Source organism: Zalophus californianus, chromosome 11, assembly GCF_009762305.2.
Source record: "Zalophus californianus isolate mZalCal1 chromosome 11, mZalCal1.pri.v2, whole genome shotgun sequence".
Taxonomy (NCBI): Eukaryota; Metazoa; Chordata; class Mammalia; order Carnivora; family Otariidae; genus Zalophus; species Zalophus californianus.
Window position 1 is genome coordinate 45,533 of NC_045605.1, and position 14,382 is coordinate 59,914.

General features: G+C 50.0%; 1 protein-coding gene and 1 pseudogene across 1 annotated transcript in view; both read right to left on the minus strand.

The window, feature by feature from the left end:
* Positions 1–9,506, minus strand: part of LOC118356074 — a gene marked incomplete at its 3' end in the record, with an annotated part of 52,798 nt that extends 43,292 nt beyond the window's left edge. The window contains exons 1-2 of the mRNA XM_035722809.1: positions 9,458–9,506; positions 6,921–7,067 (exon numbers count right to left, since the gene is read on the minus strand). Coding sequence (XP_035578702.1) covers positions 6,921–7,067; positions 9,458–9,506 — 196 coding nt within the window. The remainder of the gene's footprint in view (positions 1–6,920; positions 7,068–9,457) is intronic.
* Positions 731–1,640, minus strand: LOC113915722 (annotated as a pseudogene).
* Positions 9,507–14,382: the final 4,876 nt, after the last annotated feature.

Genomic DNA, 14,382 nt, shown 5'->3' on the forward strand with positions numbered 1-14,382 from the left:
ATCCAGACAGAGCGAGTGCCCACATTTCACAAACACCAGCATAGAAATAGCCATTTATTTTTTTTTAAGATTTTATTTATTTATTTGAGAGAGAGGGAATGAGAGACAGAGAGCACGAGAGGGAAGAGGGTCAGAGGTAGAAGCAGACTCCCTGCTGAGCAGGGAGCCCGATGTGGGACTCGATCCTGGGACTCCAGGATCATGACCTGAGCCGAAGGCCATCGCTTAACCAACTGAGCCACCCAGGCGCCCAGAAATAGCCATTTAAAACCAAGGCAGGAACCTTATATAGCCCAGAGGGCTCCACGCTCCTGGAGGCCGAGCTCGTGGCCACAGCCAAGGCCTCTGGTGGTGAGGGCACTGGGGGGTCTGAGAGGTGACTCGGCGCACCCTGACCCTGAAGCCCCATGGCTGCGGTGAGGTGTAAGGACTGGGAGGGAAGACCCGGCCAGCACCTGTTCTGGCTCCATGGCTGCTACAGGGCTGCTCCCAGCCCCAACAGGCAATGTCTGTTTAGAACCAGAGAGAAAACCTTTTCCCTCAATTGTTCTTTTTAAAGATGGTTACTCAGCATTGACACAGAAAAACCTCTGACATAAAACTGGAGCCGTTCACAGTTGCAAATGACCCCGAAATGATCAAAATGTAGTGACCACAAAGAGAGGAACGTGTGCCCCCAGGCAGGCCTCCTGTGCACAGGGGTGCCTGGGGCGTTGGCATGCCCGTGCAAGCAGTGCTGGGCTCCACAGTTTCCCTCAAGGGGACAGAAGTAGGAATCTGCTCTGACAGCTCCGCTCAAGGCAGCACCCCCTGATGGAGACGGGGGCAGCCCCTCGTGACTTCCAGATGTCCTGGTGATTCTTGGGCACAGCCATGGATCTCAGCTTCTTCATGACCCAGGGAATGATGGGGGGGCCAGCCCAGCAGCCGGGGGTCCCACAGGTCCTCCGGGGACAGCACCTTGGTGGCCCTGTGGTCCAGCAGGTACCTGTTCAGGTGGTTCTTATCGGGCCACACAGCCTCAATCCCACTGGCCCAGTTGACCACCATCGCCTGGTGACAGGCTGAGGTCAGTCGGGGAAACTCCACCGCCAATTCCCCAAAAAAGGCCCCCATGTAGTAAAAGTTGCCCTGGTCCCTGGGGATGCGGGTCTGGGACTGTGGCCAGCGCTCGTAGCTAAAGTCCTCATGGGCTGCCCAGTAGAAACCAGGGTGTGGGGTGCCAAAGAGGGGGGACAGGATCTCCATGCCCACATGGTCCCAGAACTTCATTCCCGCATCCACGTCCACGCACACCAGGTCTTCCACGTCACAGAGGAAGCGCTGCTCGCAGAAGCAGCTGATCATCGCTATGTGCCGCATGGACACATCTTGCCAGAGCAGGACGCCGCGGACCTCGACGACCACCACCCTCCGGCCCTCCCAGAGTGGCCCACGGGACACAGCAACCAGCTGGTCGGTGAAGACGTAGTAAGTGACCCTGTGTCCACCATGAGGACCACCACCCTCCGGCCTCCCTGGAGGGGCACACGGGGCCTGGCAGCCGGCTGATTGGTGAAAACCTAGTAGTTGACCCCGTGCCCCACCATGAGGTGCTTCTCTGCTGTCTGCAGGAATAGCTCCAGGAAGACCACGTATCCACAGGGGCAGTGGGCAGGGCAGGAAGAGGGTCACTGCCAGAGGCTGGCAGCAGGACCCCAGAGTTGGGGGCCATGGACATGTGCACCTTCTTCAAGGGGGTGGGCCCTGGGCTGCTTTAAGCAACAGCCACCTCCTGACCTTCCTGAGGGAATCTGCCAGCAGGGCCTCCCTAATGTCTGTTCCCAGAGATGGGGGCCATCAGCACCCCGTCTTCCAAAGGGGAGCCTGAGGCTTTGGAGGCTGGAAACCCATGCAGCCCCACAGTCAGCATGCTGGAGCCAGGAACACTCCCCCTGTGCTGAGCTCCTGGGCAAACCCTGCAGGTGCCCTCCACTGGCCGCCCCCCCTGCAGATCCCATCCCCACCTTCCAGGAGGGAAGCACCTTTGGGCACAGCCCTCATTTCTATGTCTTACAGAGTGGGTAGAATCAGCAGGGCCGGACACCTGTCCCACTTTGCTTTGAGTGGGCTGCCGCTGGCCCCCACAGACCTGTCTCCACTTCCTGTAGGGTCGTCCCTGGAAGGCTGCTGGGCATCCTGCTGACAAGGTGCTCAGTAAGCCACTGGTATTCCTAGGAGGGGTCACCCTCAAACTCTGCCACATCAGGAATCAGGTCCAGCCCTTGGACAGGGAAGGCAAAAGACGACACCAGGAAGAAGAGGGGGCTTGCTTAGGCCCCAGGCTTGAATCCAAGGGTGTAAGCTTCCAGGTCCAGGTCTACATCTCCCCAGCCCCAAAGGGTTCAAAGTCTTATCCAACCACGTCCCATGGCTGGTCCCCCTTTAAGAGTACTACCTGCTCCCCCCTGTGAGGACAGCAGCTCCCCCATTATCAGCAAGTGTGGTGAGCCCCTCTGAGACTGATTTTTTTGCATAGGCGCTAAGGCTACTTCCCTGTGCCTGCCCCATACCCGGCAGGTTAGTAAATCGCTCACACAGGGAAGGCGGGCACTACATTTAAATAGGGGATAAGCACGCTCAACCAGCAGACATGAGTCAGGTCACCAGAGGGCAAGCCCAGACCCAGCCAATGGGGGAACAAGCCAGATATGAAGCAGGGGGATAGAAGGGTGATCCTGGCAGAGGGCACAGCAAAAGCAAAGGCACATTGTAGTCAAGCCCAGGGCACATGTGGGACTACCACACACTTGGGTGGCCCACAGAAGGGTGGCTGTGGTAGAAGAGGTGCGGCTGGAGAGGACGGGCAGGAGGGGAGCCGACCACAGAGAGGCCCAAAGGTTATGTTCCGAAAATATCACTCTAGTTACCAGAGGAGAATGGGTTCTGTGCAGCAGAGGACAGGGAGACCCTAACACTAACCCTAATCCCTAACGCCTAACCCTAACCACTATTACCAACCCGACAAAATCAGCAAAATACATTCCTGTACCTTTCTTAAAATAGATGTAAGAAGCCAGATCAGAAGGATTGCAAAACCAAAAGTTCATAAATAGACTGTGCACCCTAAGCAAGTGGCTCTGCACAAACACCTCAAAGGTTATTCAATAGAGTGAAACAAGCAATGTTATACAGCACAATGAATTTTTAATAAATCATGTGGTCATATTAATTGATGCAGAAAATGTTCTAACCAAAGTCCAATGTCTGTTGCTGATACAAATACTCATGAAAGCAGGAATAAGGAGTAATTTTCTCATTAAATCTCTAGCAAACACCATGCTTAAGTCTGAAGATGGACAGCTCTACTCTGAAATCAGGAACAAGGACAAGATGCTGGTTTTCACCTGTTGCTCAATATCGGACTGAACGTTCTACCCAGAAGAATAAGCCAAGAAAGAAGGCATCCACATGTGAAAGGAAACACTAGAACTCTATCTATTCAGAGACCAGAGATGACATCATCTTACATGGAGCTTCCTAAAGAATCAACAAAAAATGATTACAGCCAGTTACCTAATTCAGCACAGTGACAGGACAAAATATCAATACACAAAAATCTCTCTAATTTGTATACACTAGCAATGAATCATCCAAAAAGGAATTTAAGAAAACAATTCCATTTTAGGGAACATCAACATTAACCAAATATTTAGGAATAGATATAATCAAGGTGCACATCTTGTACACTGAAAGTTACAAAACATTGCTGAAAGAAAGTAAGGGAAACCTAAATAATTCTGAAGACACCCCATGGTGCTGAAAAGACATACAATTGATATGATGGCAGTAGAACACAAGGCGATGTGGAAATTCAATGTGTTCCCAAGAAAATTCACAAATCTTTGGGAAGAAATGCACAAGCTAATCCTAACAGTCATATGGAATTTCAAGGGACCACAAGATAGCCAGAACAATCTTAAAAAAGAAAATCAAAGGTGAAAGATCATACTTCCAAAGTTCAAATCTAATACAAAGCAACAGTAAAGAAAACGTTGTGATACTGTCGTAAAGGTATGCATTCACCCTGAAGTAAATAATACATATGTTAATTAATTGAATTTAAATTAAAAAATTTTTTAAATAAATAACGATTTTTATTGTTATGCATACCCTTTTCAAAAGGTATGCATACAGATCAGTGGGATTTAACTGAGACCAGAAATAAACCCCTTCTTCTATGGTCCACTGAATTTTGACAAGGGTGGACAACATTACAATGGGGGACAATTGGTTATCCATGTGCAGAGGAATGACACTGGACCCTTACCTCATACAACATAGAAACATTAGCTCAAAATAAGTAAAGGCTTAAATGTAAGAGGTAAAATTATAAACTCTAGAAGAAATAAATGGGATAAATCTTCATAACCTTGGATTTAGCAATGCTTTTAGCTCTGACACCAAAGCATAAGAAAAGAAAGAAAAAATAGATAAAATAAGATCCTCAAAATTAAAAATCTTTTCAGCACGCCTGGGTGGCTCAGTCAGTTAAGCATCTAACTTAATTTTGGCTCAGATCATGACCTCAGGGTCATGATATCAAGCCCCATGTCAGGCTCCACGCTGAGTGTAGGGCCTGCTTGAGAGTCTCTCTCCCTCTCCCTCTGCCCCCGACCGCTCACACACTCTCTCTCCCTCGCTCTTAAAAAAATGTAAAAAAAAAAAAAAAATTACAAATCTTTGTACATCAGAAGTGACTATCCTGAAAGTGAAAAGACAGCCCCCAGAAGGAAATATTTGTACATGATGTATCTAGTAAGAGTCTGTTGTCCAGAATATGTAAAGAGCTTTTACAACTCCTCAACAAAAAGACCACCTAATTTTAAAATAGACAAAGGACTTGGATGACCCTTCTGCAGAGAAATCACAGGGAGTTGGGTGTTTAATGCACAGAGTCTCCCTCGGGGAGAATGAACATGTTCTGGAGAATGAGGTACAACCGTGGGAACTCAGCTAAGGCCAGAGCGTTGTGTACCTGAAATGTTTCAGATGGTAAAGGTTATTTATGTTTAGTCACGGTGGAAAAGTGAATGAAGGACTGATGCATGTCACCACGTGGATGGACACTGAAAACAGCCCAAGTGACAGAAGCCAGACAGAAAATGCCACTCAGATTAGCGCCGTCTGTAAATGGCTCGAAATCCATCCTTAAATCCTTAAACCCATCAGGGTTGTGAAAATAAGGGAAAGTCTCGGAGCAGTTCCAGAAAAAGAAAACTGGATCTGAATGGAAAAGGACATTTCGGATGTGGGGCAGGGGGTGGCAGTGGAAGTGGGCCTGTGGTCTGGGTTATAATGTGGAGAGTGTAATGGTTTCCTCATTTACGGGTATGTGGTGGTTCCGCGGGACAGTGTCCCTCTTTGGGGTAACACGCCCTGAAGCACCCCGTGTGAAGTGGTAAATGTGGTAAGGAGACGACAGCTGGGGGTGAGTGGTGGAGATAAAGTGTATTTGCGCTGCGGTGACAGGTTGACCGCACTCTGAAATCACCGCAGAGTCCACGACTCTTCAAACCACCACGTCGGCACCAGGTCACGGAAGCAGAGACGACACCAGACTGTGACGGAGGCCGCGCCCTCCCAGACCCGGTTCCCCCACCGCGGAGAGGCCACTGGCCCTTGAAGGAGGCCACGTGGTAGCGAGAGACTCGCGGGAGGATTCAATCAGCAGCCCCCGTGTCTCGGGTGCAGCAGAAGCAGTGGGATCTGGAATTCCCATTTTCCACAACCCTCCCCCAAAACCTGGTTAGAACTGTGAAAATGCAAGACGGGCACCTCAGGAGAGGGGACTGGGGACGCCAGCGGGGGAGGCCGGAGGGGGGAGCCCGCCGCTCAGGGTCAGTGACGGGAAAGCCGTCAGTCACAGGCCCGGGGTCGGAAGCCTCCACAGCAGACACCCATCAGTCGCAGGCCCCGGAGCGGAGGACGCAGGTGTCCGCTCCTCCAGGAACTCCACGCTCCCTGCAGCTCAGGGGGGCGAGCCGCCGTCACCCCGAAGCCTGCTTCTCTCCGCGGACTTCCCGTCGGAACAGCGCCCCCCGCTTCCTCCTCCTTCCCCACGACATGCTGTTCCTCTCCTTCCTTTCTCGTCCGCGATGTGGCCGGAGCTGGCTTGTCCCGACGGCAAGTCTCTGCTCTTCCCAAAGAAACCCATTTTGCCGGTAAAACGACCGGCACTTTCAGTTTAAGGTCAACAGGACGGATAAACTCGGTAAGTTGGCAAGGAGCAAAACCGAGAGACAAAAATCCGGTGCACTTCCAGGCGCTCCTCACACACCGTCAGGACGAGACCCGCGGAGCACAGGCTCCTTCACAGCCGCATCGAGAAGAACCACACACCGAGCAGCACACGTCCCCAGGAGCCGACACACCTGCTCTCCGACCCCGTGAGACACGGACGCGGACGTCGAGGGAGACACGCCGGGAAGACGCCCTGCGCTCAGGGCAGAGCGCACGCTGCGGACATGTCTACTCTCCCCCCGCCGTCCGCAGAGTCCGCGCCGCCGCTACGGGCCTCCAGCGGGGTCTTCGCAGACACGGAACCCACAGCCCTGACGCGGGTGTGGACGCGGGGAGGAGCCGCGGGGCCGAGGCGGGGGAGCCGGAGCACAGCGGCGGGCGGCCGGCCCGGACCGCAGACCGCGGGAGCAGCCCAGGAACCGACTCCGGGTGCGCGTGGACACGGACGCGGGGGCCGCCGAGCGGATCCGAGGCCGGAGAGCGGAGCCCCGACAGCCCCGCGCACGGCACCGCGGGGACCCCACGTCACCGCACACAGAGCCACGGACACCCCACGGTCTGCGCACCCGCCCTTCCTCCGCTGCGTCCTGTGAGCTCGGGCCCCCTCCGCGGTCCCCGCTCAGACGGCTTCTCCTCACCTTCTCCTCCCGCGGCGGGGCCTGAGGAGGCCGGGCTCCTGTCAGTGTGGACGCGACCCCACGTCCTCCAGAGCGGGTCCTGAGGAGGCCGGGCTCCTGTCAGCGTGGACGCGGCCCCACGTCCCCCAGAAGCCTCCACCTCAGGTTCTGAGGAGGCCCGCCCCTGTCACGGCGGCTGCGCAGGCCGGGCTCTGGGCTCCGGGCGGGAGCTGGGGTCGTGCGCCCTCTGCAGGCGGGGGAGGCAGTGCAGGACAAGGTGAGCTCAGCGTTCAGTGGAAGCACCTGCTCGCTCCCTGGGTCCAGCTGAAGCCACTAAATTCTGAAAATTCAAGCTGAATGGAGCCCAATATCCCCAAAACTTCTCCAAAAATAGCCAAGGAACAAATACTTGGAAACAATATGGATGACAACAGTCCCTGACTCAAACAGTGCCACTGAACATGACCCTGGCCCTGACTGAACATGATTCTGACCCAAACTTGATCCCAAGCCTGGCCCTGACCCTAACCCAGGACCCTAACCCTAGCCCCCAACCCGAACAGTGTTCACAATAATCAAAAGGTAGAAACCATGCAAATGTCCATCAATTGTGAATTCATAAAGTGTGGTTAAAGGTTTGGGTCTAGGTTCAGGCTCAGTTTTGGGTCAGAGTTCTAGATCAGGGTTTGGGTTTAGGATCAGGGTCAGGGTGAGGGTGAGGGTGAGGGTAATGGTTAGAGTTAGAGTTTAGGGCTTAGGCTTATGATTTAGGGTTTAAGCCTTAGGGCTTAGGAGATAAAGTTCAAGGTCAAATTTGGGGTTTGGGTTCTTGGTGGGGTTTGGGTTCAGGGCTCATGACTCAGAGTTCTGGTTCAGGGTTTGGGTTCGTGGTTCAGGTCTTGGATTCAGGGCTTGGGTTCAGAGTTCGGGTGTGGGGTTCAATTTCAGGTTTGAGATTCAGGGTTCCAGTTTGGGGTTTAGGGTCATGTTAGGTTTTAGGGTTAAAGTTAGGGGTTAGAGTTAGGTTTAGGGATCACACATGTTCTTCAGTTGTCATTATGGACACAAAATTTCTATCTGAAATTTCTAAATCTGAAATCTATTTAGTCTGGGTGTCAGGAGCTTGTTCAGAATTTAGGGTCCCAGTAACTGCCTACCAACAGCATTCTGATCCTAGAGTCTCCCAGTCACCCAGAAGCTGCTTTTCTCTTGGTTTAAACATACCCTTTGCAAAGAAGGGTGAGCTGGTGCCAAATTTGGGATGATTTCACAATGGTAGAGGTGTGAAACCAAATACTGTGGAAATGTTCATGGAAAATGAAAGAGGAGACAAATAATTTGTCGACTCCTGATTCTTCCACAACAACAAAGACCAAGTTCCCAATAGAGTCTGATAATGTTCCCTAGGAAGGACTACAGTACTCATTACCGATACCACAAAAAAGGACACCCCCCCCCCGGTTTAAACTAAGAATCACAGGAGGATACTTCCTATTTTGTTGTCAAAAATAAAATTTTATTCTTTGGATGTTCCAGTGTACAATTTGTAGAGGCATTGCCAACATTTTCCGCTCTCAAACACTCATCAACACACGGATAAAATGCAGGCAACATTGTAATACACTGTTCATTGGGATACCAAGAAGGAGGGCTATTAGAGGTAATAAAAATATATCTACTATTAAACTCAGAAAAAGCACTCTTTATGGGCACTTAATGAGGATCCTTAGCCATAAGATCTAACATCTCATCCTATGGAATCCATCCATAAAAATCATCAATAATGGGGCGCCTGGGTGGCTCAGTCGTTAAGCGGCTGCCTTCGGCTCAGGTCATGATCCCAGGGTCCTGGGATCGAACCCCGCATCAGGCTCCCCGCTCTGCGGGAAGCCTGCTTCTCCCTCTCCTGCTCCTCCTGCTTGTGTTCCCTCTCTGGCTGTCTCTCTCTCTCTGTCAAATAAATAAAAATAAAATCTTTAAAAAAAAATCATCAATAACAATAGCCTGCCGACCACTGTAACCACCCCGCCATTTACCTATGGGCTTGTAATACACACTCCAACCACTAGAGACACACTTCTCAGCAGCAGCACAGGACTTGCCCACTCTGACATAAAAATCCCACTCCTTGGAAATCCCAGCCATTAGGACAAAGTCACAGAAACCACACCCACAACTTAATAAAGGACAGGCATCTGGTTAGCTGGAGGCTGCAGATCACCACCACTCTCACGAAGTCACTCCACAGTCAACTCAGGATCTGTGCTCTCCCCAGGATTACAAGGTGCGCCACAGTCTTCCAATACTCCACCCTTAGAACAAAACCTTTAACTGTCCTCGTCAGTCCTGCGTGCAGGCTCACAGTGAGCCCTGCGAAAGCTAGACACCTTCTTGAGAGCACTCAGCCTCTCACGCCTATCCTAGCAGATGGGGGTGCTGTTCTCCCTGACTTCTGTACCAACTAGAATATACTTGGAACAAGTCTTGCCATACTCCATGCAAAAAGGCATATTCTTCATCTACATTATTGACTATGAAACACCACGGATTCCTCGCACCTTCTTGAACCTGGGTAAACTGTAGATACAGGTTGGCCAGAGCTATCATCCCCAATCCCCATACCCCCCTCAACACACACCCCTACCTTGTGCATTCCCGACCAGTTTCTATCAACTTTGCTCATTCTCAGCCATTGTCTCTGCAGAATAGTAGAGTAGTACCGAGGTGCAGGGACTGAGGTGCTAGGTACTAAGCCAGCACCTTGGACCCACTCACTACCAGAAATCAACACTCATTTTATCAACAGATGCATCACAGAAGACATTGCCACCACAGCAATTAGAAAAGTCATTACAACAGAGGACCTAACAACCTGTACCAATCTCCACGGCCCCACTCCCTGGCTCCAGGGATTGGCTCGTCCATGGGCATGTGACCTGGTCCCAGCCAGTGAGGTGGCAGGAAACTTGGGTCTCAGCCTGCAGAGCAAAGCATGGGGTGGACCACCCAGTACAGGGGCTTTTCCATCACGACTGTAGAAGTGGCCTAGGCCAGGCCAGTGCCAGCACCACAGAGGGCCCAGGAAGCCAGGGGCTCGAAAACATTGCTGTGGGCTGAATCAAACTCATCCTGAAGCCCACACGTGCTAGGTCCTCTCCTGACTCATGAGAACCATACATGTGCTCATGGTCTTGGCCTGAAAAAGATGACTGTCTGCGTGGTATATACCCCACAAGATACACCCACTAGGCAATGGGGACATATTCAGCCAAACAATACCTACGTGTACTTCAACCACAGACAAACATCTTGTGGGAAGCTCTAGGCATTCAGATAAATGTGGGGGAGTTCCTGATGCCTTAATTGTTGGCCAGTCTCACTATCATCTTTCCTTTCAAGTTTAGGGGCCGGGGTCAGGCAGGATAGATCCCAGTGTATGCCCACGCTGCCCTTTGAAAATAAGAGCCCTCTCCCCCATCGTCCATCAGGTTGCAAATCTGGGGTGTGGGAAACTGCCACCCATGGGCCAAATGTGGCCTCCCCCTGTATTCTGTAAATACAGTGTGGCTGGAACATTAGTTATGGATGGTCTGTGGGTCCTTTCAAGCCACGGTGCAAGAGTGGAGTCATCGTCAGAGAGACCACGTGGATTGCAATGCCTAACAGCAAATCTTTAGAGAAGACTTTACAGAAAACTCTGTGCTGATCCCCGTTCTAAAAGATAATATTATCATGTCACGCCTTTGACTAGAATGTAGCGCCTTCTGGGTAAAATCTGATTTTCTTCACCCCCACAGGTAAGGACTTCCATCATTTTAGCCAGAACTCCATATCCACCCTCCTCTATTTCTACCTTTAATGGCACATCTACATGTCTGCAGCCCAATGGGAATTCACTGCAGTTTACATGGTCGTGATGCTCAGAAACGGAGGTGTAAGTGTGAACGTGTGAATGTGAGCATGTGTTTACTCTTTGTTAGCCACGGTATGCAAGTAGAATACAATACAGTGGCATGGTTTCTGTCTCACAGGGATGGCCACGTTATGTGGTTACATAATGGTATCAGAAAGAATCCACCTTCACAGAACAAACTTCATCTGGGAAGACTCTCAAAACCTTTGTCCTGGGCACTATGCTCCACCGAGGCTGGGGGCACACAGAGGGACAGAGACCCACCCTGCCCATCAGGGTTTTGAAGGGTACCTGCTATCCCAGGACAAAAGATCCCGACACCACTCACCTGTCATCCAGCCAGGCAGCTGTGGGAGAGATCTACTCCTAGCAAAGGACAGATCGAGAGACAACACATGACAGCATGGTGTGACAAGCGCCACTACAGGGGATGCTCAGGAGGACTGGGGGTGTGCAGGCTTGGCCAGAGCAGGGGGCAGTGGGACCAGGAATGCTCCAGAAGGATGATCACCGTTGTGTCCTTGTGTGGCTACACGTGTCAGTGTGACCGGGCATTGGCCAGACAGGAAATGACAGGGCAGGGTTGGGGGGCTGTCGCTGAACTGTCTTCTGTAAGGCAAAAGTTTAGTAATGAGATTTCTTTCAGTACAATTTCATTTTACATGCTTATATGAGCCCCTAAAGCTGGTTGTGTATGACATGAGGTCTGTAGTTTGCCATTTCTTTCCAGTCTGAGGTACCGGGCGCAAAGCACTCTTGATATTTATTTTTGTGGCTTTCACAATATGATGACTTTTCCTGCTTTTATCTCCTACCCACTGACAGGGAACAAAGGCAACACAGATCTGCACACTTTGAAATGTCAACAGGAACCTGCAAACCCAGGTTCTCACAGGAGCTAAAGGTTAAGGACCAGGGTGACAAAAAGGGGAGGCGAAAAGATGTCATGTGTCTGAGTTGGCCACCTTCTCTACCTGTTGGAAGGAAGCCATGCCTGACAGGACCTGGTCTCTCTGGGCTGCCCTTGAGCCTAGCACAGGAAGTGCTGAGCTGGGTGTGGGTGCAGCAGGGAGATGGGCAGTTGGCCACAGATGCTACCTGCCAAGTACCTGTAGGAACAGCTCCTACAGGCTAAGGTTAAACAATAATGATGTTTAGTTACATATTTGCTGTGACAGGAAAGGTGCTCAGTGCTTTGAGTGACTATATTCTCTCCCGTTTTATTTTTTAGAAACACTTTACGGATGTATGACAGACATACAAAAAGCTGTACATAATTAATGTATGCAACTTGACCCTGAACCTAACCCTAATATCTACTTAAGATATACTCGATTTAGAATATGGTTTATAAATTATATGATGGTTTTTAGGAGCTAGGGAATCCAGGGACCAACCTATTCTTACTCTCCCTTGAATTTGATAGGTTGTCACACATTCTGACACATGCTATCTGGAGAGTGGCCACACGGGGGAAACAGTGAGTAAACGTTAGGGCAAACCTGGCCACAAAGCCAATTCTTCCTTCATCCTGTAAAACCTTGCTCATTCAATGTTTACAGATCATTCTATAGATTATCAAAAGTGTGACTTTGCTGAATTTTTTAAAAACCAAACTAATTCTCTGAAACTGTTAAAAATATAATATGTTTTAAAAAATCTCGGAGTTGGCGAGCGGATGAAGACCTAGGGGCCTGGGAAAAGGCTATGACTATTGAATATGTTCAGATCTAATTAGGAAACAAGTATGATTTATATTCCACTTATTTTCACAAAGAATTTGTGTCAACTAACAGTATTGAACCCACACAAAATAGTGCAGTTCAGAGGAAAACAAAATAAGAATCAACAGCCTCAAGGGGCAGAAAAAGAGCCACACCCAGGAGCAAAGAAGGCAGCCCACGGAGGCTAGGCTCAGGCTGATCTGCCGTCTGCAGATCCTCTGGAGCTAGAATGCCCCCAGTGCCCCTGGGGGCTGCGGGTCAGGCAGAGCTCAAGCCCTGACGCTGCAGTGTTGTAACCAGTAACAAGTCTCCTGGTCACTTCCTCCGTGAGACACCCCCCCATGCCCTGACTACTCCAGCCCGCTTCTGGGAACCCCCATTCCTCTTTCTGACCCCATTGTTTACTTTTCCCTTCACTTACACAGTATATAGTATGTTTACCTATATACTATTCTGTCATTTAATGGTTTTTGTCATGTTCTCGGTGCACTATACTTTGCATCATCCACCCTGATGTATAATCACTTGTTGCAGTGCATGACTTAAGTGGGGACTAGGAATACCCTCACAGTGTCATGCGGCTAGTGTCCTGGGCAAGGTCTTCACTAAGCCGGCTCATCCTGCAGCTGTTGCCCTGAAGGCCTGATCCAGGCACTGCTGTTTTCATGCAAGTAAGACAGCACAAGGCAAATTAGCCAAAACCTTGGGTTTGGGTTCAGAATTGCTCATGGCCCCTCAGCCACATCAAACGGCCTGAGGGCACACCCTGAAGACACTTGCTGGTCCAATGTTGCCCTACGGAATTCCCATGGAACAGCCATTGTGTCAAATGGGGGAAGTCAGTGTGAGCAGGGAGGGTGGGAGTCAGAATTCCTAAGATAGAATCAATCTGGGAGACTGCCTAGCACTTAATAGGAGTTCATTACATAGTTCTTGAATAAATAAATTAATCTAAAAACATTTCCTAATTTTAGAAATGATGAGCCTGAAGCTCAGATTAAGTGACTCAACTAAATTGTATTGGAAATTGGTGACAGAGCCAGATTGAGATCTGAGATGGCCTCCAGCATGATCCCCCAGAGTGGCTTTAGCTAGAGCCACAATCACCCATTTAACATCTCTGGACCCCCAGGCTCTCATGTGACTCTTCATGTGGCATATTCTGGGAACGAAGATCATGTCAGTGTCACAGAAACCTCTTACACTGGTTATAATAAGATTTTGTGAGGTCAGTGGAGTCCCAAGCCATAGGCCATATCAGAGTTTGTCTGCAGAGATATGGTTGGTGGGAAACCCACATGCTGACAGAGGGTAGAGGAAGATGGAAAAAGCAGAGCAAAAGAGGTGGGTTCACACTTCACTTCTGGCCCCAGATGACATGGTGGTGTCCAGCAGGAAGAGCCCCTCAAATGCCCCCCAGAGCCTTCACAAAACTCACTCCTAAGGTTTGAAGCTGAGCTTCATACACAGGTCATGAACACTCCTGACAGCTCAAGGTAGGATGACACACGACATGATAAAGCCACAGCACTGACAGATGTATATTCATGGAGCAATGGATTTCTCCAAATACATTCTGAAAAAGGTCAAAAATTCACTGATAAAACAATGATATTTTTAATTAAAAAGAAAGCTATACATATCACAGAGTAAAACTGGTTTAATTAACAAATATTTATTGAGTATCTACTTTGTGCAAATGTATAGCTCTAGTTCCACCTGGGAACTTGCAAACAGCATGGGATATAATAAATGGATCAACAGTAGGAAGGAATGCTGGCTAAAAAGAGAACAGTGTGGGCTAAAGGGGCCATCATATTCAGAGAGGCCCATTAAGGAGCCCCTC